The following is a 25831-nucleotide window of genomic DNA, read 5'->3' as shown; positions in this document are numbered from 1 at the left end:
AATTATATTTACCCAATATTTTTTAATTTGTGCGGATATATATATATATATATATATATATATATATATATATATATATATATATATATATATATATATATATATATATATATATATATATATTCTGTGGGCGCAAATGCCTTGTTGATGCCAGAGATCAGAGGAGAATGGCCAGACTTTATCAAATCAGCACTTGTTACAACTGAGGTCTGCAGAAGAGCATCTCTGAATGCACAACACGTCGAACCTTGAGGTGGATGGGCTACAGCAGCAGAAGACCACACCGGGTGCCGCTCTTGTCAGCTAAGAACAGGAAGCTTATGCTCGTATTTTATTTGTTGATTTTAGTTTGGCATTTAATACAGTGCAGACACATCTACTTTTAGAGAAGTTGCATAACATGGGTGTCAGTACGTTCTTAATTAAATGGTTTTACTCTTTTTTTAAGTAACAGAGCTCAGCAGGTAAGGGTTAAAGGGACACTTTCTGAGGTCAGATACAGTAATACAGGAGTGCCACAAGGTTGTGTTTCATCACCTGTGCTTTTTGCCTTGTACACAAATGATTGCAGGAGCACACATTTTAATAATTATATTATGAAATATGCTGATGACACTGCCATTTTAAGTCTCTTACACAATGACATGGACCTATCATCCTACCACAGTGAAATCGATCATTTCATTCAGTGGTGTGATAAGAACTGTCTTGTGTTAAATGTAAAAAAGACACAAGAAATGGTACTTGACCCACGAAGTGTTTCTGAACACAGGCCTGTGATCATTAAAGACACAGTGATACAGCAAGTCACATCTTACAAATACCTGGGGTTTTATATGGACAGTGTTTTTTGATGGAGAACACACATTGAGAGTTTATGCACACAACTACAACAGAGGCTTTATTTTTTAAGAAGGCTGAGATTTTATGGGGTGGGTAGCCATATCTTGCTTGTTTTTTACCGAGCTATGTTTGAGAGTCTTATTCGCTATGGAATCACAGTCTGGTTTGGAAACCTGTCTGTTCAGTTGAAAAATAAATTGGTTCATATGCAAAAAACAGCCATGAAAATTATAGGGATAAAACAATAAGAGCCCATCCAGACTCTATACGAACAGGCGGCTATAAAAAGAGCAATACGTATTAGCACTGATTCTAAACATCCCCTTTTCAGTGAATATCAGCTGTTACCATCAGGAAAAAGACTGAGAATGCCAATGTGTAAAACTAATAGACTGAAGCTTTCGTTTGTTCCTACCTCCATAAAACTGTTGAACTCTACCAATAACACTGCTCCTGCAGTACGCTAGCACTTGACTGGGTTCTGTGTTTTATATATTTATATTTATATACGGTCTTATTCTGTAAACAATGTATGTTCTTAACTGTTTGTTCTTAATTATTTTGTTTTATTTATTTTTACTGTCTGTTTAGACAATGTTGTAGCACCTTTTATGCCCAAGACAAATTTCCTCTCGGGGACAAATAAAGTTAAACCTTAAACCTTGAAACTGAGGCTACAGTTCACATAGGCTCACAAAAATTGGACAATAGAAGATTGGAGAAACGTTGCCTGGTCTGATGAGTCTCAATTTCTGCTGCGACATTCGGATGGTCGGGTCAACAACATGAAAGCATGGATACATCCTGCCTTCTATCAACGGTTCAGGCTGATGCTGGTGGTGTAATGGTGTGGGGGATGTTTTCTACACCACAGCCTACCCGAGTATTGTTGCTGATCATGTCCGTCCCCTAATGACCACAGTGTACCCATCTTCTGATGGCTACTTCCAGCAGGATAACGCGCCATGTCATAAAGCGTGAATCATCTCAGACTGAATTCTTAAACATGACAATGGCCTCCACAGTCCCCAGGTCTCAATCTAATAGAGCACCTTTGGGATGTGAGAGAGAGATTCGCATCATGAATGTGCAACTGACAAATCGCCAGTTGATGCTATCATGTCAATATGGAGCAAAATCTCTGAGTAATAGTAAGGTGTACCTAATAAAGTGGCCGGTGAGTGTATAATAATATTCTGAATTAGCTACTCAGAAATAATTTGTCCTTAAAATTGATGTTTCTGACGGTAATTTTCAGTATTTTTATTTTATATTTATCAACCAGTTTTTTTAAGGTGTTAAGGTTAGTTGCTAGAGGGTTCTATGTTATTGTTGTTATGCTTGTAACTAAAAGTCAACAAGCTGCTACATGTAGTAGTGCTATTCATGCCCTAAAATCTATGCACAACACATAATGAGCTTTTTAAAAATCAAATCAAATAGCAACACTAATGAAAAGCGTATCTGTTTAGAATCTTGACTGAGGGGACAGGCTGTCCCTGGTGGACCCCTATGTAGGTGTTATCTGGGTAGGGGCTGTGAGCACAGTGTGTGAGAGATGCTGGAGTCCACACACTGATGACAGTGAGATACGACTGATTAACCGCATCCATTACTCAGTGCTCAGACAGCGCCTGCAGATAAGAGCAGCCAAAATACAATGCGCAACTACATGAGACCGCCTGCTTCCCTATTTCTGTTGAAAAACAAGCAGCAAAACAATTGTTTCATTTTAAAAACCTAAATATTACAATGCAAAGAACCATCTAGGCCTTTATTGTCCAGAAATAAATGTCATATTTACTACATTTAATAGAGTTAAAACTATTGCTGTCCATAAATAATGAGCCAGAAACATATCACCATACACCATAGACTCTGAAGATTTAGCTTCCTTTAATTCAAACAGTGACTTTTTATTTAGTACAACTTTATTTTGTATTGCTGGTTTCAGTAGTCCTCTGTTTATATTGGAAAAGCCAAGTTGTTGCAATGGTCTAATAAGACTCTTTCTGATTATGATTAATAATAACAAGCTCACCGATATATATATATATTTTGTTCTGGAAGTCGTGACCTGCACTGAATCAAACGCTGAAGTTCACACAAGTGTTCCTGCAGAGTTTTCCCACAGGGGCTCTTGCATGAGGAACCAGGCGGTGTGACGTTGAACACGTGTAGGCGATAATGAAAAGAGCAAGAGAAAGAAAGAGTGCTGAAACACTTACCTTATAACTCAAAGTCTCCGCAAACCTCGCACTGTGAAAGAGACGGAGAGAGGGAAGCTTAATGAACTCACACATACACTGAGGCGCGAATGAAAAACGACATGACGGAGTAAAGGCATAAAAAAACACTCAAACTTAAGGAAAGGATTTAAAGGAGACCCTGAAAACATTCTTGGAAGGTGTAAGTGGATTGTAAATAGAGTTACAGGAATGATATAGATAACGTTTTTTTCTGATCCTGTTATGATTTTGAGAGATGTAAACAAAAACAATGGTCCCAAACTATTTCCTGTTTCACATTTTTAATTTCTATAGCTTCTGAGAATCCAAAAAGAGCCACATATTGATTAATAATGTTATGATAGCAGTTTTAACATATTGGGCCCTATCACACACCCGACGCAATGTGGCGCAAGGTGCGACGCAATTGTTGTTTGCTAGTTTCAGCTCCGTGCAAGAGTCGTTTTAACGTTTTGCGCTACGCTGTTTAAATAGCAAATGCATTTGCGCTCATATGTGGGCTCATAGGCATTCTGGTCTAATAATAAAGGCGTTTTGACGTGTATCACTGGCGCGTTGCTATTTTGAGGGACTATAATAGATTTTTCAATAGACCAGAACAAAGCCGGTCTATTGTCCAGCGCAGAGCGCGTTAGTTGTGCGCCACGCTTACACACTGCTTCATACACACAAGATGTAGAGCAATACGCAAATATCTTTACAAATGAAAAGGAATTAAAATATTAAGGATATATATATATATATATATATATATATATATATATATATATATATATATATATATATATAGGATATAAATATAAAGGATTAAAATATTACAAAACATATTATTTTCTAGCCTACATAAATTTAAAAACCATTCTTTCATGCCTTCTTCATTTCGGGGGGCTTTTTCAGTTTATTCATAACAATTTGCTTTTGTACAATGTTATTATTATTAGCAGTATTATTTATTATATCCATATTTATATATTTTTTTAAATTAAAAACAAGCTTAGATTTGCCCACCTGTCAGGTTTTACACTATACAGCATGTGTATTTGGATATAACTCAGGTTTTTGAGCACACTTCGTTATTATTGTTCATTTATTCGTTTGCGGAAATTAGAACTGAATTTAGAAATAATTTTAAAACAAATATTTGCTCTTAACAAATGAATTTAATTATTTATAGGGTAATTGATGTCTGTGCATACAAGGTTTTCCCTACCCTCGAGAGCGAAAGTTAATAATTTATCTGTCATTCTCGTGCTGTAGATGCTCTGTTTAACCGTTTTCTTGCTTGTGAAATGCTCAGTTTTTCCACTTACACTTACTTTACATCATGTACATAGCAAATGCACCATAGCGCGACGCAACTGACTCTTAAAGGGAATGGGAGACGAGACTCTGATTGGTTTATTGTTAAAGCACACCTATAACTTATTAAGAAAATAAGCTCAACCCTTTCAGACCATGCCCCACGGTGCAAAGCGGATTTTTCTGTCCTTATATTAGCAAAAATAGATTCTGACATGCCCTGAATGCGATTGCGCCGTGCATTTTGCACTTGGATGGCATGGATCGTCAAAATAGAGCCCCAAGTTATTTGTATTGAATTGCCTCTTGTTAGAGTTAGAAAATAGTTTTTCATGGGCCAATGACATTATATATATATATATATATATATATATATATATATATATATATATATATATATATATATATATATATATATATATATATATATATATATATATATATATACAGTTAAAGTCAGAATTATTAGCCCCCTTTTAAATTTTTGTTGCTTTTTTTAATATTTCCCATATTATATTTAACAGAGCAAGGAAATTTTACAGTATGTCTAATTATGTTTTTTCTTCTGGAAAAAGTCTTATTTGTTTTATTTCGGCTAAAATAAAAGCAGTTATTATTTTTTTAAACACCATTTTAAGGACAAAATTATTAGCCCCTTTAAGCTAACTTTTTTTTTGATAGTCTACAGAACAAACCATCATTATACAATAACTTGCCTAATTACCCTAACCTGCCTAGTTAACCTAATTAATCTAGTTAAGCCTTTAAATGTCACTTTAAGCTGTATAGAAGTGTCTTGAAAAATATCTAGTAAAATATTATTTACTGTCATCATGGCAAAGATAAAACAAATCAGTTATTAGAAATAAGTTATTAAAACTATTATGTTTAAAAATGTGTTGAAGAAGTCTACTCTCTGTTGAACAGAAATAGGGGAAAAAATAAACAGGGGTTCTAATAATTCAGGGGGGCTAATAATTCTGACTTCAACTGTATATATAAATATATATATATATATATATATATATATATATATATATATATATATATATATATATATATATATATATATACACACACACACACACATATATACATATATATATATATATATATATATATATATATATATATATATATATATATATATATATAAATATATATATATATATATATATATATATATATATATATATATATATATATAAATATATATATATATTTTAGACAATTCAATCAGAAGTGGATGATAATAGCTGTTCTATCTAATACAATTAAGTGCAGTTAACTTTAAGGAGTGGTCCACAACGATAACACATTTGAAACTTTAGTTGATGTGTAATGTAGCTGTGTGAACATAAATAACATCTCTAAACGTAAGATGCTCAAAGTTTAATGCAAAGGGAGACATTTGGCTTTTACAGTGATAGCCTAGCAAAGCCTACAGTGAATGAATTTGAGGACTACAAAGAAATACATTCGATCTTGTGAGATCATTAGGGCTTCCGGTTACGTGCATTACAACACATATTCTGTATATTAGTAACTAAAATAATGGAAACGATAGTTAAATCATACATCACTATATTAATAGTGTGTATAATTGAATTATGGACCTATCTAAAGAGTAAAATGCTGAAAACCTGTAACCATTGACTTCCGTGGTATTTGTTTTTCTACTATAGAAGTCAATAGTTATGGGTTTCTCACATTTTTCTAAAGATCTTCAACAGAAGAAGCTTTACAACCACTTGAGGGTGAGAAAATAGTGAGTATATTTAAAAAATTTTAGTGAACTACACCTGTAATGTTTATTTTTAACTGACCAGAAAAATCAGTTGCATCTTGCTTTATTTTTTTAACTGCATTGTATGTACGCAAATGTAAATGCTGAAAACCTGTAACCATTGACTTCCACAGCCATCGTTTTGGTCCCACTTTATATTAAGTGTCCTTAACTACTGTGTACTTACATCAAAAATAAATAAATACAATGTACTTACTGTGTTTATAATGTATTTGAGAATACTTGTGGTGCTTTTGAGTTGGGATAGAGGTTGGGTTATGGACAGGTTTGGTGGCATGGGTAGGTTTAAGGGTGGGTTAAGGTGTAAGGGATGGTCAACAGTGTATTTACAAATGTAATTACATACATGTATTTAATCAAGCATAAGTACACAGTAAGTACATGTATTTACTGAAGTTAATGGGGACAGGGTTTTAGCATTGATTAAAATATCTTCTTTTGTTCTCAACAGAAGAAAGAAACTCATAAAGCTTTGTAACCACTTGAGGGTGAGTAAATACTGAGCACATTTTCATTTCAGGGTGAACTACCCCTTTAACGTTTATTTTTAACTAACAAATTTAATCAATAGAGCAAGAAAATCATCTAGAATAGACCTTCCCTCATCAGAAAAGTGATCGAAAGTGAATAATAGACTCATTTGAAAGCAAGGCGTAAAAAGTAACATGTCTCCTTCATCCACTTGTGACCCAATCAAGCAAAACGCAATCTAACACCAGGTGTGAACAGACTTTCTGTATGTGGTAGGTAATGTTTGCTACATTAACCGTCTGTCATCGGGTCGTCCTACTGTTGAACAGCAATGCTGACAAATCACACGATGGCAAAACTGTGAACACAACCATGGAAAAATAATTTCCTGCGCTCGCTGCTCCTGCCACCCTGATGCTCACAGCCTACGGCAAAATTCCTGCCTGAGATTAAATGAAGGTTTATGGCAGATCTGGAGAGCGATAGCATGCGATTGGAAGGAAAAACTAATGACGGTTAGAAAGAAACGCTCTTCAAAACACGCACATTCGCTCTCTTTCTCAGCTTATTTTTGCACGGTCCTGCCAACATTTATTTTGGGCCTGATGAGGCTCAGCTGTGATTGTTGATACTCTGAGAACGTTCATGTGAAGAGACAGACAGAAATAGACGCGATAATGAATGTTTATTGTAGTTATCTATTACGGTTAGCTATTTCTGACCACGTTCATAATAAACTGGGTCATTGTAGTTAACTGCAATCAAATTTAAATTGCGTAAAACTTGGAAACAGAATACAGTGGAAAGCACACAAATTGAAGTGACATTTAAAGGCTTAACTAGGTTAATTGGGTTAACTAGGCAGGTTAGGGTAATTAGGCAAGTTATTGTATAATGATGGTTTGTTCTGTAGACTATCGAAAACAAATATAGCGTAAAGGGGCTAATGATATTGACCTTAAAATGGTTTTTAAAAATTAAAAACTGCTTTTATTCTATCTGAAATAAACCAAAAAAGACTTTCTCCAGAAGAAAAAACATTATCAGACATACTGTGAAAATGTCCTTGCTCTGTTATGCTCATTTGGGAAATACTTTTAAAAGAAAAACTTTAAAGGGGGGCTAATGATTCTGATTGCAACTGTACAATTATTTTAATCACTTTCAGCAGTGTTTCATGAAAATTCAAAGGGTTTTCTTTAAAATAATACTAAATGTTTGCATTCACACCTTTGCATGTGGATTTGGGAAGTTTTTGAATTTGGGTAGGCGAAATCCAGGCAGAAACCCCAAAATAGCACTTCACTTTCAGAGGTTAAAACAAATTTACTTTCTTTAAGTAAAGTAACTAATAGTTTTTTAGTTGTTTAGCTTTTTAGTTTGTTACATTATTCATTAACATGGGATGATTTAATTGTTTTCAAATAAAATTTACAAAAGGTAAAACTAATATTAGTAATAAATACATAAAAATAATGATAAGAAATTAGTAAATCCGGCTTATGCTTCAAAGCGACAACACTCATCACTTAATAACAATAATTAGTTTAGATAAATACAGTTAGTCTAAATTATTAGCGCCCTTTATATTTGCTCTATAATTTCTGTTTAACGGAGAAAGAAAATTTTCAACACATTTCTAATCATAATAGATTTAATAACTCATTTCTAAAAACTGATTTATTTTATCTATGACATGATGAGCGCACATAATATTTTACCTTAATTTAGTAGTATTCAGCTTCAAGTGTCGTTTAAAGGCTAAACTAGGTTAATTAGGTTAACTAGGCAGAATAGGATAATTAGGCAAGTCATTGTATAACGATGGTTTGTTCTGTAGACTATTGAAAATATATTGCTTAAGGGGGCTAATAATTTTGACCTTAAAAGGGTTTAAAAAATTAAAAGCTGCTTCTATTCTGCGCGAAATAAAACAAACAAGACTGTCTCCAGAAGAAAAAATATTAGAGGAAATACTGTGAAAATTGCTGTTAAACATCATTTGTTAAATATTTGATAAAGAAAACAAATTCACAAGAGGGCGAATAATTCGTTCATCAACTCTATAGTGACAAGCCTAAAAGAAACATGCAACAACTGTATCTCAATTAAAACACCTCTGCTCATAATCATTCAATCGTCTTTTTAGTGTATGCAGAGCTTAGCATTTATTACTGCGAATAATTACAGATCTACACCATCGCTGTATACTTTGGGATTAGGGGAACAAATGAAAAGAGAGTGAGAAAGAGAAACCTGCTTTTCACCTCTTGGGGAAGTTGAACTTGAGTGTGTTTTGAATGAACCCGTAGCAGCAAGGACTGATCACAAACCCAGCCCGCGCCTGAAGACAGCGATCCAAAACCATGTCTGTCGCCACTCCACACGCATGCAGAGCAACCTGAAACACACAAACACGCTGGTTAAAGACCTGAGCTGACAAATACAAGTGAGTAACAAACAATACCAGCCTTACGAGATAAAGACACCACTGTAAATCATTGGGGATTTTGCACTTTAGGCCACCGGTTAAACAGCAACTATCTGAAAGAAGTCTTTGCTCATCAAGGCTGCATTCATTTAATTTAAAATACAGTAAAAATTGTTACATTTAGAAATTTTACAATTTGTTTTCCTAAATAAATTGAAATAGATGTTAAATTTCAGAATAATCACTCTGCAGTGTAATGTTAAGGAGTGTTTAAAGAGCCCCTATTATAGGTTTTTGAAAATGAGCTTCTATGCAGGGTTAAACAGCACTTAGTGACTGAAAACATCCAGCTGAGGTTTAAATCTGAAAGTACACCATGTTTAAAACTATTGATTCTTTAACGAAACCATCAACTCAGCGTCAAATAAATGAATGGAGTTGGGTTCGGATCTTTTGCCTGAACGCATCGACGTCAATATGGTACATAACCAAATATGTAGTGCCAGTTCTGGTAAAAACGTGAACGTGCCTTTCCCTTCAGACACTAGTGGAGCGCTGGGGATCACAAAAGACGCATAAGTACGGCCAGACGGAATCTGCTGACGTTTTTTACTATTTCTGCAGAGAATTTTGGTAAAAATATGCGGATTTCTGCGGAATTATTTTGAGAGTATCCAGCGGAGTATCATAACTAAAACCTTAATATATGAAATAAAAAGTAATAAATTACTGAATAAAAACTGAATAAATTCAGATATACACAATTACTCAAGTAAATAAACAGAATTAATAATGGGCTAAAAATCTGCATAAATCTGCGGAATTCTGAGGAAAATCTGCGGAATTCTGCGCTCGCAGATTCCGTGTGGGCCTACGCATAAGTAAATAAATAATAAGATAAACAGAACAAACAAACAAACAAACAAAAAAAGAAAATAAAAAAGGGTACAAAGGCCATTTCACAATACACAAACAGTCGGACACAACATAATACAATATCATCCAAAAAGCATAAGAGAAAAAAATGAATTAAATATAAAAAAAATAATTAATTTACAGAGAAATGTGTAGGCTCCACAACTCTACATATGCCAACAAATGTTCATTTCTGTGTGAAAATCTGTTTAGAAGATTACATTACCAGTTCAAACTTCCCGTTTGACCAAGTTGGTTGGTGTACACATACTGTACAGCGGGAAAATTAAGTCTTGAACACGCCCCCATTTTTATCAGAAAACACATTTTAAAGGTGCTGTTGACTTGAAATTTTCCCCAGATGTTAATAACAGCCAAAGAAATCCATATATGCAAAGAGAACAAAACTTTTTAAGTTTACAAATGAAGTAATGCGTAATAAAATGAAACGACGCAAGGAAAAAGTATTAAACACATGAAGAAAGGGAGGCGTAGAAAGGCAGTGAATGCCCAGACAGCAGCTGAAATCTCTGGGTAGTTAGTCAATCCTCTGCCCTTCATCATTGTAAAGTATTATTAGCTGCTTCAGTTCAACATCTACATTAGCAGGATGATGAAGATGAAACCAACTCTCAAATGCTTTCAGAGAAAGAAAATCAAGCTGTGGAATGGCCCAGCCAATCACCTGACACGAATCCAATAGAGAATACAAAATAAAGCTCAGATTTGATAGACGAGACCCACAGAACCGTCAAGATTTGTACACTCTGTTGAATTCTGTAGAAAAACTCACACCTGAGCAATGCGCTTAACTTCATTCTCCATATAAGAGGCTTCTTTAAGCTGCCATCGTTAAAAAGACGTTTATATAAAGTATTAAATACATTTCAGTAGTTAAGTCTTTCTCCTAGTTTCACTTCATTATTAAGCAGAAGCTATTTATCAGTTTTGCTTTGCTTTGTTTTATTTTTATGTTTGTATTGTTTGGGTTTTTACCAAGATCTGGTTCAATTCCATGTCACCAGCTCCTTTAGAAATATTATTATTATAAAAAAACGTGTTGAATACTTATTTCCCCGCATAACACAATTCTAACTGCATCTATATAATGGTGTCTACTGTATATTAGACCATTTTTTAGAGCTCAGGGTAGCATAAATCAGCACACGACGGCTCAAACATTGATCAAACTCTTCCCGCCGTTCTTGACCACATCTCCAAGGTGCTCTCTTGTAACTAGCAGTGCTGGCATTGATCTGTTAGTGGCTCAGACCCGCTGGTGACACTGCATGACAGCAGACGTCTCTCTGCCTATTAGCAGGAAAAAGAAGATCGAACAGCTTGACGGAGGGGTAAAGGAAATCTTTAGATGTCCTTACAGAAGATCAAGCGCTCGGCTTTTGCTGGAGTCTTAACCGGACCAGCGCTCGTATCCGCCACTGTTAGGGGTGAGAAACTGGAACAAATAATGCAAACTGTTGTGTCTCAGCGAGCGACCGAAATCCACGGATTAACACCCCTCAAATCCCCCCATAAGAGGTTTTCCAGGGGAAACATGGCCAAATCTCCAAGGATTCAGTTGCTATAGAGGGGGAAATATGTCTGTGAACTCTGTGGGAAAATTCGAAGCTTTAAGCCGAGAGGAAATACATGTTGAAGTCAAAATTATAAGCCAAAATAAAAATATTTCCCAAATGATGTTTAACAGAGCAAGGAATTCTTCACAGTATGTCTGATAATATGTTATCTTCTGGAGAAAGTCTTTATTTGTTTTATTTAATCTAGAATAAAAGCAGCTTTTAATTTTTTAAAATCCATTTTTAGGCCAAAATTATTAGCTTTAGTAACCAATTTTTTTTTTTTCTCCGACTGTCTACAACAAACCACTGTGAGGGATGTAACAATTCATCGTGAGCCGGTTGATAATCGATTCAAGAATGTGACTATTCAAACTGGTAGACATGTTGAACGAATCGCCATAAAAGTTTTGAACAGAGGGGGCGCTGTGTTTACAGATGCAAACTCACCTTACCTGCCCATCAGCGGCAAGCAAGTGGTGGGGCGGCATAGTAAAATGTCAGCGGTCAATGCACCAGACAAAAACTAAACAGTGTGTAATTACTGCGAAAAGAGGTTAACTTACACTAACAGAACAACGAATATGATGCAAATAAACCGTCAACACAGTGAAAAACTACTGTCACAGCTGTCTATACACAAAAAAAAAAACTATTGATAAGCCAAACCACGCAGAGCAGATGATTTGCAGCTCTGCTTGCTCCGACGAGTGCTACAGAGATCACAAGGTGCATCAGTGTTCATTCATGCATTTATTTTCTTTTCGGCTAAGTTTATTAATCCCTTTATTAATCCGGGGTCGCCACGGCAGAATGAACCGCCAACTTATCCAGTAAGTTTTTAAGCAGCGTTTGCCCTTCCAGCCATAACCCATCTCTGGGAAACATCCACACACACTCATACAATTACAGGCAGTTTAGCCTACCCAATTCACCTGTACCGCATGTCTTTGAACTGTGGGGGAAACCGGAGCAAGAAACCCACGAGAACCCAGGGAGAACATGCAAACTCCCCACAGAAACACCAACTGACCCAGCCGAGGCTCGAATCAGCGACCTTCTTGCTGTGAGCTTTATAGGTGCACTTTTTAATTAAACAAAACTTTTCTTTAAATAAACATTACATTTAAAAGATAATTATTATCATGTATCTAAAATATGCACAGTAATCTGTCCTGGATAAAAGTCCCAGATCACCAGTTAACTACACATAAACGGGGAGTAAATCTCCCATTAAAAATGCAAATCAGTTATTTTATATATATATATATATATATATATATATATATATATATATATATATATATATATATATATATATATATATATATATATAAAAGGGTGCAGTATTTGAGAAAAAAATGTAAGCGCTCTTATTCACCTAAAGTTCTCTCAAAAAAAAATTTGTTAAAAAAATCTCAATAAAATTGTAAATCGTGAGATTAGTATCAGGAATTGTATCGCATCGTGGGTCAGATAAATCGTTACATCCCTAACCACTGTTATATAATAATTTAATTATCCTAATTAATCTATAGCTAAGCCTTTAAATGTCACTTAAGCTGAATACTAGTGTCTTGAAAAATATCTAGTCAAATATTATGTACTGTCATCATGGCAAAGATCAAATATATCAGTTATTAGAAATTAGTTATTAAAACTATTGTTAGGAAAAGTGTTGAAAATAATCTTCCCATTAAACAGAAAACATACTGGGGGGCTATTAATTCAGGAGGGCTAATTATTCTGACATTTGCTATCAACTGTATATTAGGGAAAAAAAGCAATATTGGCAAATCATCCGGTGTGAATTCTAATTAACTTCTGGAGACGCTAATTAGAGCGAAATGGTTCATAATGCCTTTTTAACAGGATCTGGAAAAAAGCCACTCTCAAAAAACCCTGAGCAGGTGTTTGAGTATTGGAGGGCCACTCTTTAAACTAATCAGACTGCATTAACGCCGGGTTTGGGCTCTTTGAAGTAGACTGCCGTCTCATAATGGAGGCGTCCATTCACGTCGGAGGCCAACAACAGAACGCCGCATCAACACATGAAGCAAAATCGACCGTGAAGACTTGAGGCTTTGAGCGTGTCAGAAGGTGCGTTTCAAAAAGTTTGGCAATGATGCAATGAAATGACAGGACTGCAGATGGTGTTTTCTCAGGACGATTTCTGAAGATGTTTTTAGAAAGTGACCATGTACTGATGAAATTCTCATGGAGTTCTGACTGTGATGGATGAGAGACTTTGAAGGGTAAATCAATGCACAACTACTGTACAAAGAATGAGAATAAAAGCCTTTTCTCAGATGAAATGAAAAATACAGCAAATCAAGAGTCACTTTGATAGCAAAACAAAATAAAAGCATTGTAGTAGTTCAGAAGATTTAGAATAAGCACAAGTAAAAACACTTTCGACTTTTTGTTTAGCTTTACAGTAATGGAGTGGAAAACTACAAAATGTGTTTTTTATCTGCTCCTTACATACGTAACAATCGCTTTCATTGTTACAGAAAACAAAATCAATTCACAAAAAAGTAAAAAAACAAAAAAAAAAAAAACAAAAAACAACAAGAAACTAAACAAAATAAAAGCAGAAACTTTAATTTAAAAAAACGTATCCAAAATGTATCCAAACACAAATCAAAACAAAAAAATTAACTAAAACAAAGCAAAAAAAAAAAAAAAAAGCAAAACAAAAACAAAGCAAAAGTAGAAATTAAAACAAAACAAAAACTAAACAAAAGATTCATGATAGAACAAAAATAAAGCAGCACAATGAAAGCCAAACAAGAAACTCAACACCTAGCTATTTAAATACACATACCTAAAAAGAAATGTAATTAAATAAATTCCCACCAAATGAAATAACATTTAAATATTCTTCAAAATATCTTCTTAGATCAGGGGTGTCCAAACTTAGTCCTGGAGGGCCGGTGTCCTGCTGAGTTTAGCTACAAGTCGCTTCAACACGGCTGCCAAGAAATTTCTGATATATCTAGGAGGCTTTATTTGCTGGTTCAAGTGTGTTTGATGAGGGTTGGAGCTAAACTCTCCAGGACACCGACCCTTCAGGAACGAGTTTGAACATCCCTGTCTAAGATATAATAGATATAATAGCTTTTTATTGTTCTGTATTTTGAAGAAAGTTGAAAACCTGTAACCACAGACATCCATAGTAGGGAAAACAAACATAATGAAAATCAGTGGTTACAGGATTTCAACATTCTTCAAAATACCTTCAGGCTGACAAAAAAATGTTAAACAAAAATTAAACTGGTTTGGAACAAGTGGAGGATGAATAATGATGGCAAAATGTCATGTTTTGTGTGAGCTATCCCTTTAACACGATGACATCACTCTTGGCCATGGTAGCAAATAGTCCACTATCAATTCTTCACAAATGCAGAGGTATAAAACATATCCATAGTAGGAAAGCAAATACTATGAAAGTCAATGGTTACAAGTTTCAACATTCTTCAAAATATCTTCTTTTACATTCGACAAAACAAAAATCCACCTGGTTTAAGTATTTTATTGACTTGTATCCTGAAGAATGTTGTACACCTGTAACCATTGACATCCAAAGTAGGAAAACAAATACTATTAAAAAAATCAATGGCTACAGGTTTCCAACATTCTTCAGAATATTTTTTCTTGTGTTTGACAAAACAAAAACAAAAATGAACCTGGTTTTGAACAAGAGGAGGATGAGTAAATGATGGTCAAATGTAATTTTTGGTGTGAACTATCCCTTTAACATAATGACATCACTCTTGGCAATGGTAGCAAATAGTCCAGTATCAATTCTTTACAAATTTAAAGTCCAAAAGCACATCCATAGCAGGAAAACAAATACTATGAAAGTTAATGGTTACAGGTTTTCAACATTCTTCAAAATACCTTCTTTCATGTTTAACAAGACAAAAATCAACTTGATTTTGAACAAGTGGTGGATGAGTAAATGATAGCCAAAGGTCATTTTTTGGTTTAACTATGCCTTTAACACGATGACATCACTCTTGGCAATCACAGCATAGCATGCAAGTAGTTCAGTATCAATTCTTCGCAAATGCAAAGAGGTATAAAAGCACATCACAGTCATTCCGAGTCCTCCACTGGAATGTCGGATCCTGTGTCTCCAGAACGAATTTACAGTCATAATGAGACAAAGCTGGTGGGCCGCTTCCCAAGAGAGCAGATGGATGTTGTTCGGCATGGGAAAAGAAGCAGTGTTACAAAGCTCCAGTTTGTTTTTCCTTTGCTAGCAAATAAAGAGAAATCCGCGTCAGTTTTGTGTGGTCTCTCTCTCTCTCTCGCAGTGAAGGATCGAACAAATGAAGTTCTCTCAAAACCCATGACATTGACAAAGAGCTTAACGTCAGCCTCCAAGCTTGTTGTTCTTGTGTAAATTATTCAGCGGACGGGGAAAATAATAAAGCGTGCTGCAAAAGCATATTTCTTATTAGGTTTTCCTTTGCTTTTTTTTTTGCTGATGAGGTTTCTTTTTCTTCTCCTCGACGGGACTTTTTCTGTCTTTATAATTAAGTAGTTGGCCTGGGGTGTGAAAAGCACAACTTCACAACTACCACGCGAGTTCATTATTCACAGCCACCGAACACAGCAGCTTGCTTGTTTTGGCATCATTCAACAGGTACAACAAATCAAGTTTGAGCAAACAGCACGTAACTTCCTGTTCACATCATTACCCGCGTTCAGTCATTTCTTTCCTGGTGTATAGCTGCAAGCCTTATCACGGACTGTTTTAAAAACTGGAATAGCTATTTTCACATTTGTAATCCTTTGGGAAACAGTATGCATCCGTTTTACGCACAGTTCTGGCTGGCTGTGCTGCTTTAGCAAGCAAAGCTTTTAATCATTTAGGCTAATGAAAAAAGCACAGATGATAATAATAGCAAAGAAGCTCGAGCTCGAATCCAATGCTTTAAAGACCTGTGTGTGCACACAAAGCACAGCAATGAGCCTTAAATTATCAATACACTCGAAGGAGAAAACAATATGTACAGAAACAGAAGCAAAAAAAAAAGAAAAAAGTACTTTAGATCTGCATGAAAGCAAAAAATACAAGGTTTATTTTGCTAGCTCACGTTGTTATTAAGGTAAACAGATAACCCATGGCCATTTAATCCACTTGAAGTGTTTGCTTTGGTAATATTATATTACCATCTGAGCATTCTGCCTTTGGAGAGGCAGCTCTTCTGTTGATGTCAGTTTAAGAGCTTTCGTAGCAACTGCATATTAATATTCGTAATTTCGTAACTACTCCCCTTTTACCATTAGTTCACCATAAGGAAAGCAATGATGGCCAAAAGAAAGCTCCGCCCCCTACTCAATATTCCAGTTGAAAGTACATCTACAAGCTGAATTACAAGTCTCAGCAACTTCTGGTTCATATGGGTTCGTATTCCCTTTGTTATGCATTGTCATTTGCAGGAGCAATCTACAGCAGGGGTGCTCAATTTTTTTGTATGAAGGGCCAAAAACCAAACATCATTGACAGCCGTGGGCTAAAGATTAAAATGGTCTCATTTTATATATTTTCCCCATATACATATTAAGATTTAAATTAAAAAAAAAAATGCATTATTAAAGTTTTACTGCTGGCTGAATTGAACATGCCAAAGTAAATGTGAATATATTTTACTTGTAAATACATACATATTTTCCCCCTCTTTGTTGTAGTTTTACAAAAAAGAAAAAATATTGAGAAGAACAATTGCCAGTAAAGTCACTAAAGTTACCCAATCTGCCTTCTGTTGTCTTACACTATCTGCTCAACTTTTGGTTTAGCAACAATTGATTGGGACATAATTATTATTAATATGCTGTAATATTTTCATAGCAATTTAAACTACTCCTTTAATGTGAACAACAAGAAACAGAAAGGAGCTTTGATTGTTTACACTAGGGAAGTGCATCAATTAGTCATCAATTACATCAGGCTCCCACTTTTTAATTGTGCTTAAATGTTAAAGGGCAGCTATGGTGAAAAATCCACTTTTCAAGCTGTTTGGACAGACATGTGTGTAGGTATAGTGTATTGACCTTTTTGTAAAACGCGGAAGTGCGCCTGTTTTCGCGATTGTCTTAGAACTTCCGTTTCAGTCGCCTATGGGAGAAATGACAAGGAATAATAAACGGCAAAAAACGGTCAAACTACTTGCTCTACAAACAAATGTTTGCATGACTATACAGACCAAGTAGAATAATATAACAAGGAAATATCAGTTTACAACATTAAACAGCGAAACGAGCAGTTTTTAATGTCTAAAAATGAATGGAAGTGAATGAGACCGGAAGTCTTGTGCCAAAAAAATTCAAATGTCAGCGCCCGCTCGTCTGCGGAGAATAAGGTGAAAAGACCGTCATATTGGGGTGAAATAAACACAGCCAGTCCTTTTTTTCAATTTAACAACATAAAAACGGTGGACCAATTGGAGTGGTTTTGAGACAGACCGTAACTTGATGTAGGAGTGTGGTCCCCCTGCCCACCAAATTGATTGACAGCAGCGCGCATTAACATGTCCCGGTAGTCACGCGTATAATCATGTCAACAAAACAAGACGTGCGGAAAGCAACCGGGAATAAAGTGTCTGTTCAGTTTGCTAGGATCATCAATCATCATCAAATTTGATCAAGAGTGAGTTTTACAAGTTTAAAATGTTTTAAAACGTGTTTAATGAATTACAGCGATTCACTTCAGCTGTACTTCATCAGCACAGCCGCGTGTCAGAACAATAACAAAAGAAGACGCTTCGATCCGGCTTGTGGACGTTAAATCAGGTTTATTTTGTACATTAACATAACAGATATGCATACAGCAGTGGACATTAACCTCTATCCTGTCACATTTGCGGGCAAAAAGAGTGCAAAGCTAAATGTGCGCACTGTGTGTGTGTGTGTGTGTGTGTGTGTGTGTGTGTGTGTGTGTGTGTGTGTGTGTGTGTATGAACTTTGTAACGACATTGTGTGTGACTCATCGTTGCAACTTCACAACAAATACTCATTGGTAAAGTTCTTACTGTAGTATTTCTCACAAACGCTATGTGAGATCTGCTTCCTTTAAGTCTGTCTGTTGTCTGAAACAGACGAGGGAGGAGATTAAGGCATGTAGAAACAGACAAGCCTTAAAGGTGCAGTACAACAAAACCGCCACCTGATGCAAAAAGGTATAGGATAGAGACTTATAAAAGGTATAATAAAAAATCTGACGGGTGTTTTGAGCTGAAACTTTATAGACACATTCTGGAGACACAAAAGACTCATATTAAATCTGAAAAAAGGGGTAACCTAGGTGCCCTTTAATCAGCCTTTTTATGAATTATCAGTCAGTGATATGGTGCCCCGCCAATTTGAGTTTAACACCCCTAGCTAAGATGTACGTTTTTTTGCTGATAACTTGGGTAAAAATGAAAATAAAATCGGATTAACATGGAATAAACAGTTTCTCAAACACAAACACACACGCACACACAGACCTAGGCTTTTTAGATAATCCTAGGATGGTAATCTTCATACATGTTTTTGTAAATGGTTTGATGTAAATCTCTGGTTTCCCATGACTGTTCCTGTTGCCCCAAAAAAAAAAAAAAAAAATCCTGCATAGCGGGAGCAGTGAAGGTTTGATGTGTGTGTGTGTGTCCTCCGCAGATAAACCTGTGTGTAAAGCTGAATCCTGCAGCCGAAGCTCTCAGAGGATCCCTGAGGCCAGAGGCTGCAGACCTGAACATCTCATTACTGACAGGTACTGCTGCAACAACACACTTCCTCATTTATTTCACAAACTGTGTCACCCGAAAGATGATGCAGCAGAAAAAAACTAAGACAATTGTTTTGTTTTCCATAAACAAGTCATATAATAGGATTGTCTTCAGATATGTTTTTCTTGCCACAATGGAAACCCACAGCAAGATTTTGCAATATTTCAACTCACAACGAGCCACTCTGCCAGTGTTGTATGCTAAATAAACAACTCAACATTTACAAACAATAAAAAGTAAATATATTTCAGTCTTATAACTGTACGTTCACACAGAAACAGCGAGAGCATAAAAGTAGACGGAAGTGATTCATTTTCAATGAGAGCCGGCGGCGATAAACGGCAAGGATCAGCGCGGCGCGTCTTCGCCGGTGTGGGCATCGAGAAGAGTTGAAATCAAGTTAACTTTATGGTAATGAGCTATGATACGGGTCGGCGACAAGCAATCAAAATGAAGAAGTCCACCGCTTGCGAGCAGTGCAGAGAACACAGACCTGTGAACTTTGGTTCTGACCACAGTTGTTTCCAAGGGTTCAATTATTGCGGTCGCCGGATTTCCAATTATTTACGATGTTTTCTTACAGGAAAATAAATGTTAAAAAGTTACTGGCGAGTTACTGATGTGCATTAATGTTATAGATTAGTTTTTTTTTTTCTTTAAAACATCGGGAATCACACGCGACAGTACAAAACAGTATTGGTGCTTCAGGATATTTCAGACATATGGAAACATTGGATAATAGGGATGTAACGGTATTGTAAATACCGTCATACCGCAATATTAATTTTTTTAGATATTACCGTAGTCGCATGACTCGGTAAAACTATAGGTCTTCTGAGAAAATTTGCTCAGGCGAATGAAGCGAACGAGCGGAAACTACAATTCCCATTAGCCCATGCGTGGCCATCATCCTTTGCGGTCTGTTGTCACTACAGATCCAGTAATGCGGAAATGGAGTGTGCTTCTAGTAGCGGGGATGAGAAAGAGCTGGAGATGATCGAAACCTAAAGCGGGTGTTGTCGCCGCGCGCGTACTGAATAGCGGTGTTGTCGCGCGCGTACTGTAAAGCAGAGAGGGGGGTTGAGCGCGCATACTCAAGAGCGCTGTTGTCGCACGCCTACTGAAAGGTGGGACGGAGCGTGTGTCGCGTCGCGGGGGCACTTTTGATCATTTTGGAAGGGAACTTTCTATCCAAGACTAAAAAGGGCATGTGCACTGCACAGGTTGAGCCCTATGTGTGCACGTGCCTGCAAGTTGGGGAATACGAGTAATAACAGTCTTGGGGACTGCAGAAACACAGCACACTGTTCAGATTGATGCAGATGTTGACTTGTACCGCAAAGAGACCTCTATCTCACTCATGGCTTGTCCTCTCAAGTGGGGGAAAGACAATGCACAACGTTACCCACTGCTGTCAACCTGGGCCAAGTCATATCTCTCTATCCCAGAAACCTCAGTCCCAAATGAGAGGGGTTTTTTCTGTTGCAGAGGACATTGTAAATACCCAGAGATACCAGCTTTTACCAGATTATAGTTATAAGATAATTTTCCTTAAAGCCCATCACTATCTAAGTGAGTGAGTGATTAAATGTTGAATGTGGTGAGTTTTCAACAATACTAAATTGAAACTTTATTTTTTTACATGGTTTAATATTTTTTTGTTATTAAAATTGAAGTTCCTGTTTCAAAGCTTACAGATAGATGACTAATTTGTATGTCATTGACACTTTTGGCACTTTTTTGGAGTATTTTCATAAGTTTTGTTTTTCCTGTAAATGATTCAATAAATACCGTACCGTGACATTCATACCGAGGTATACCGTTACATCCCTATTGGATAATTAAGTGGAGCAAAGCCACACCACACGCAACTTGATCTTCCATTGTTAAATGAATTTGATAAGAAGTGTGCTAAATTTTCCCGCTAGAAAGCATGTTTTTTGCAGGAATGTAAATGATATGCTGCAACAGCCCCTTTAAATACAAGATCAATGTAGTGAAATTTGACGCTCTCGCCGCCGGAGCTGAAGGCAGACAGCGTTGTCGCCAGGGCAGCCAGAGTGACCTTTGACGCACTCGCTGCCTTCGGTGTAAACGCACAGTAAGACCTTAAAGCAAGGGTGGCCAACCCATGTTCCTGGAGAGCCACTTTCCTGCAGATTTCAGTTGCTACCCATATCAAACACACCTGCCTGTAATTATCACATGGTGTTCAGGTCCTAATTAATCGGTTCAGGTGTGTTTGATATGGGTTGCAACTGAAATCTGCAGGAAGGTACTCTCCAGCATCATAAATGCAATGTTTAGTGGCTCAATGTATTACAGCATTGTTTTTAAAAGACTAAACACTTTACTGATTTGGTATACAATCGAGCAAATGTGGTCAGAACACAAACAAGTCGCAAATAATGAAGTATTAAGCATTTATCCCAAACAAAAGGCCTGTCTCATTTATCCCCCAGTCGGTGTAATGAAGCACAAACAAAATGGCAACAGTTGGCCACGCCTACTCGTAGCTTCCTTTGCACTCTTCAGAAACCTTCGGTTGACGTCACAGATACTACGTCCATATCTTTTACAGTCTATGCTAATAACTAATCTGCTTGTGGTTATGTTGTCTGGCCAAACAGATAATAAGAGAAAACCAAATAAAGTGTGTGTGAATAATTATCATATGGAGATGACAGTATTGTTTTAGAGTTAGTGCCGGACGTCTCATTTGGAAATAAATGTAGTGGTAATGCTTGGGTAAGTCGGACAGCATCTTGTCAAAGAGCCAATTTCATCACTCAAAACACGGTAATGAGAATCCCACTCGCTTTTGAAAGGAAATAAAAAGGACAAATGCATAATTAATATGGACGGCAGGGAGAATTAAACAAGCTGCAGCTAGAGAGTGCCAGGATACATCCGTTTAAAAAAGACAATGCAATGCAAATGCAGAGAGACCTATACCTTCTGGCAAAGAACAAAGAAAGATAAAGGTTGCTTATGAGAAATTACTGAAACTGCTCATTGCAAGAACAAACGCTGTAAGCAAAAACAATTAACGATGAAAGGATACAGTGGTGTCCGAATGCCTGGGACTACATGAAAATAAGGGTTTAAAAAGGGATGAGCAAATATAATGAACAATTTAGAAAAAATATATAAATAAATAAACAAATAAGGGCGGCTCAGTGGTTAGCACTGTCGCCTCACAGCAAGAAGGTCACTAGTTTGAGCCTCGGCTGGATCAGTTTGCATGTTCTCCCCCATGTTCTCGTGGGTTTCCTGCGGGTGCTCCGGTTTCCCCCACAGTCCAAAGGCATGCACCAAAGGTGAATTGAATTTGAACTGGTTTGGCCGTAGTGTATGAGTCTGTGTGTGTGTGTAAAAAAGTGTGTATAGTGGTTTTGCCAGTACTGTGTTGCAGCACTGTTAATAATAATAATAATAATAATTTTTATTTATATAGCGCCTTTCCAGAGCTCAAGGACACTTTACAAGGAATGCAACAAAAAGATAAACAAACATACATGAGGTCAAATATAACAAACTGGAATTACACAAACAAGACCTAAGAGACATATGAGCAGAGTGGAGGTGGATCAGATTAAGTGGTCAGTTTGGCAGATCAGATGCAAAGCATTCAGAAAATAAGTGAGTCTTAAGTAAGAATTTGAATTCAGAGATATTATTAGCAGAGCGGAGTGAGCGTGGTAGAGAGTTCCAGAGTTTGGGTGCAATAACACTAAATGATCTACCCCCCATTGAAGAGAGGCGGTACAGAGGGACAGCAAGAAGGCCAGAGTCAGCAGACTGTAAAGAGCGAGTTGGGGTGTCGGGGACAAGCATGTTGCAGAGATAGGAGGGTGCTAGGTTATTTAAGGATCTAAATGCAAGGAGGAGAATTTTGAATTTAACGCGGTATGCAACCGGGAGCCAATGAAGATCATACAAGATTGGGGTTATGTGAGTCGAACGTTTGGTATGAGTGAGTATTCTAGCTGAAGAGTTTTGAATATACTGTAATCTGGAGATGAGGCTGGCAGGCAGGCCAATGAAAAGAGCATTACAGTAGTCGATGCGTGAGGAGACAAATGCATGGATGACAGTCTCAGCATCCTTGCTACTGATGAAGGGACGCAGTTGTGAAATGCGACGTAAGTGAAAGAATGCAGATTTAGTGACAGATTTAATGTGAGACTGAAAAGACAGCGTGGAGTCAAAGATTACACCTAATTTTTTTACAGAAGTAGATGTTTTATTGTGCAAGCCAGCAATCTCACAGGAATAACTGGTGGAAACATTGCTGGTAAGTGCTGGGGTGCCAATAAAAATGATCTCAGTTTTGTCCATGTTAAGTTTTAGGGAATTTGAGGTGAGCCAATCACAACATTTGCGTACATTAGAATGTATCCTGTTTAAGATTTTACTAAAATAACTAAGCATTAAAAAAAATCCACTAAAATATTATTCAGTGTAATAATGCTAAAAGTTTTCATCAGGCATATTAACTACAAGAATTATCTGATGACATTTTAAACAGCTCAGGGTGGAGTCCCAAAATACTCCTTAATTGCCCTTTTATATCTTTTTTTCATTTTCTATTATATAGTTTTTTATATAGTTCTCAATGATTTAAAAGCAATGAAATTGTGTATGATCATTTACTCTTCTGTATGTTTTAATAAGTGCATATTAATAAGAACAAATGTACAGTTTCATTCTTATAATGTTTGGAAAAAAATAAAAAATAAATAAAAATTATTTCACTACGACTATTACTTCTGCTACTGATAATGCTACTAATAATAACATATATTACTATATACATGGCGACACAGTGGCGCAGTAGGTAGAGCTGTCGCCTCACAGCAAGAAGGTCGCTGATTCGAGCCTCGGCTGGGTCAGTTGGCGTTTCTGTGTGGAGTTTGCAAGTTCTCCCCGCGTTTGCATCCTCCGGGTGCTCCAGTTTCCCCCACAGTCTAAAGACATGCGGCACAGGTGAATTGGGTAGGCTAAATTGTCCATAGTGTATGAGTGTGTGTGGATGTTTCCCAGAGATGGGTTGCACACAAATAAATAAATAAAAATAAATATATAAAATAAATAAAAAATAGGTAAATACATAAACAAAAATAAATAAATCAATTTAAATAAAATAAATATATAAATAAAAATAAATACATATATTAATACAACTAATAATATATATAACTAATAATTTTTTTATACATTTAAATAAATAATTAAATAAATAATTATATAAATAAAAATAAATAAATAAATAAAAACAAAAACCCACAAGTCCAAAGACATGCACTAAAGGTGAATTGGGTTAGCTAGATTGTCCATAGTGTATGTGTGTGAATGAGTGTGTGTGGATGTTTCGCAGTGATGCGCTGCAGATGAAAGGGCATCCGCTACGTAAAACATATGCTGGATAAGTTGGCGGTTCACTCCACAGCGGCAACCCCAGAATAATAAAGGGATTAAGCCGAAAAGAAAATGAATGAATATATATAAATTAAATAAAAATAAATAAATATTTAATAACATTTAACATTTAATCTCAAATTTAAGTCATTTTATATTTCAATAAGATTGTTGTTATTGCTTAGACTAAGCACATCTTCGCTGCAAAAACAACAACAACATATTACCTAAAGAAACCTCTAATGTTTACAAACAAATATCACTCACTCCGATGTTGAAGTTTCCAGTGAAATAGTCCAGGTTAGTCTGGATGAAGCCGATGTTTGTCAATGTGAGCTGAGCGCTTCTTTCTCTGGCCCTGATCAGAGACTCCTCTTTATTTTCAACAAGGATAACCTGATCAATGACAAAAAAACAGGACATTTCATCATGCCATGCTGTGTATATCTCTTACAGCTTACTGCTTCATGTCCAAATTGCTCATTGATTAATTTCAGGTGTTCTTCTTTGAAAAGCCATTTCATCAAAAGGAAAGCAAATCTGGAGGGAAAAGGAAGCACATCTTCTGAACGTCTACCTGATACTCCACTGAACCATCAAATGCCCATTACTTTAATACTGAAGACGTACTGAGTTGATTTGCCTGTCTGAGCTGGTGAAAGTAGATTTGAAGAGAGAGATTTGTTCATTCGTTCGTTCCTTTGTTCGTTAATGCTTGAATTGTTCGTTCCTTTGTTTGTTCAGTTGTTCATTCGTTCATTTTTTTGCTCATTTGTTGCTAGTGTTTTTCATTCATTCGTTCATGTATTTGTTCATTTGTTCTTTTGTTATTCATTTGTTCATTTATTTGTTCGCTTGTTTATTCATTTGTTCATTCTGTTCCTTCCTTTGTTCTTTTGTTCGTTCTTTTATTCATTCAATAATTTGTTAATTTTTTCAATTAAATTGTTTGTTCGTTCATTCATTTAGTAGTTCTTTCATTTGTTCGTTCTTTCATTCATTCAATAATTTGTTCGATCTTTCGTTTGATTGTTTGT

The 25831-nt window shown here is 36.1% G+C and overlaps 1 protein-coding gene across 12 annotated transcripts in view; it reads right to left on the bottom strand.

Moving 5' to 3' along the window:
- gstcd (glutathione S-transferase, C-terminal domain containing) overlaps positions 1-25831 on the bottom strand; it is a 158422-nt gene that overhangs the window by 5080 nt on the left and 127511 nt on the right. For all 12 annotated transcript variants that reach the window (XR_012392707.1, XR_012392727.1, XR_012392742.1 and 9 more), the window contains 3 exons: positions 25062-25190; positions 8937-9070; positions 3072-3102 (listed from right to left, as the gene is read on the bottom strand). Coding sequence is in view for 7 of the 12 variants with exons in the window: in XM_009294165.5 (XP_009292440.1) it covers positions 3072-3102; positions 8937-9070; positions 25062-25190 (294 nt within the window). In the remaining 5 variants the exon portion in view is untranslated. The remainder of the gene's footprint in view (positions 1-3071; positions 3103-8936; positions 9071-25061; positions 25191-25831) is intronic.

The sequence above is a fragment of the Danio rerio genome, chromosome 1, assembly GCF_049306965.1.
Source record: "Danio rerio strain Tuebingen ecotype United States chromosome 1, GRCz12tu, whole genome shotgun sequence".
Taxonomy (NCBI): Eukaryota; Metazoa; Chordata; class Actinopteri; order Cypriniformes; family Danionidae; genus Danio; species Danio rerio.
The sequence above is the reverse complement of the archived record's forward strand: the minus strand, read 5'-3'. Positions and strand labels throughout refer to the sequence as shown.